The 1,713-nt window shown below is 38.8% G+C and overlaps 1 protein-coding gene across 1 annotated transcript; it reads left to right on the top strand.

Annotated features, from left to right (window-relative positions):
* Positions 1 to 47: 47 nt before the first annotated feature.
* LOC111389432 lies at positions 48 to 1,045 on the top strand (the record flags this gene model as incomplete). The annotated part of the gene is made up of 2 exons (XM_023014353.1): positions 48 to 249; positions 596 to 1,045. Coding segments are annotated over 2 exons (652 nt in total), but the record flags the coding sequence as incomplete, so codon positions are not given.
* Positions 1,046 to 1,713: the final 668 nt, after the last annotated feature.

Genomic DNA, 1,713 nt, shown 5'->3' with positions numbered 1-1,713 from the left:
GATTTTAAAGGATACTGTGAAGATATCATAATATTATGGAACCATAGACAACAAACAACAGCGCCCGAGCCCGAACCCGAACCCGAACCGGAGCCGGAGCCGGAGCCGGAGCCAGAGCCAGAGGAGGACCCAGAGGAGGAGATCAAACCAGAGCCAGAAGACCCTGAGCAAGAAGTCCAACCACAAAATTTCATTGATTTGGTTATGGATTCCGAGCCTGAGTCATGCATTACTTCGGATGATGAGACGGCATAAAAAGAAGATTCTAGATTAGGGATAAGTGTTATTTATTTTCTTAGGAAAAGTTGGATTATTTATTTATTTATTTGATTTTTTAAAGAGCAAATTTTTTTTTATATGTAAGGATTTGGAAATTATATTAAATTCTTCGTTGTTACAAAAATATTAGAAGTGTTTACCATTTTTTTTCCTAAATTAAAATTTTATTTGTGTTAAGAAAATTTCGAGACAACAACAAAATCAAACTACGATCATCAGAGATTTGCTAAGGGCTGTACAAGATTTGGGTAGGCAACAAGCACAAGGTGGTCCCCGTGGTACAAACGCTAACAACACTAGCTCAATCGTGGAACAGTTCCATCGCTATAAACCCCCAACTATCGATGGCAAGTTAGACCCACTAGCAGCTGAAGAATGGATAAGAGGAATGGAGCGAATCTTCAAACATCTATCTTGCACTGATGCTCAAAAGGTGCTATGTGCAGAATTTATGTTGGTTGACACGGCAGGCCATTGGTGGGAGTCAGCATCTCGCACTAGAACAGAAGCACAACAACCTGCTCTGACTTGGATGCAATTTAAGGAGGAAATGATGGGAAAATACTTCCCACAAGCCCTGAGGGATTGCAAGGAGACAGAATTCCTTCAACTCAGACAGGGAAAGATGAAACTTGAAGAATATGAAAGAAAATTCGAACAACTCTCAAGATATGCACCACACCTAGTGGATACTGAAGCAAAGAAAGCAAGGACGTTCGAACTAGGATTGCATCCTGAGATTGGTGGAATAATGGCGTCCCACTAATTCACCACCTATAGGCACGTTTTGCAAACTGCCCAAGCAATCTCAAATAGGTTGGAAATAGATCAAATTCCCCAGCAAGGGGCCAAGTTACCAGGAAAGAGGAAGTGGAATGTGTCCAATGAAGGGAGGGGAGAGGGACAGAATAAAAAGGTTAATTTTGGATCAAGTTTTGGACAAGCCATTCCACCATGTCCAAAGTGCAATAAAATGCATAGTGGTGAATGTTTGTTTGGGAAGCATGTGTGCTATCGATGCGGTAAAATAGGGCATATTTCCAAAAATTGCAAAGAAGACCCCTTGAATAAGAATGATGAACAAGAAAAGAAGGGAAAGGCCCGAGTTTTTGCTTTAGCCCAGGAACGGACAACAGAGGACCCGAACGCAGGTAATTTCGAGGACGAAATTATTTTAAGGGGGTGAGATTGTAACATCCCAAAATTTTTGAATAAAAATTTATTTATTATCTATATTATTTCGAAATTGGTATTTTATAGTATTTTATTTGATTAGTTTATATCATGAAGCTGCCACGTGTATGGTGATTGAGTGTATTATTATAATAATTAATTTATTTGTTTTGATTTAGGAGTTGATAAAGGTAGCTAGATTTCCACGTGACGAAATTGTAGAAAAAGGGTGATTTTATTTTAATATTATTTTTCTTTTGG

Source organism: Olea europaea, unplaced genomic scaffold (genome assembly GCF_002742605.1).
Source record: "Olea europaea var. sylvestris unplaced genomic scaffold, O_europaea_v1 scaffold5899, whole genome shotgun sequence".
Classification (NCBI taxonomy): Eukaryota; Viridiplantae; Streptophyta; class Magnoliopsida; order Lamiales; family Oleaceae; genus Olea; species Olea europaea.
Note: the sequence above shows the minus strand (reverse complement) of the source record. Positions and strands in the feature narration are given on the sequence as shown.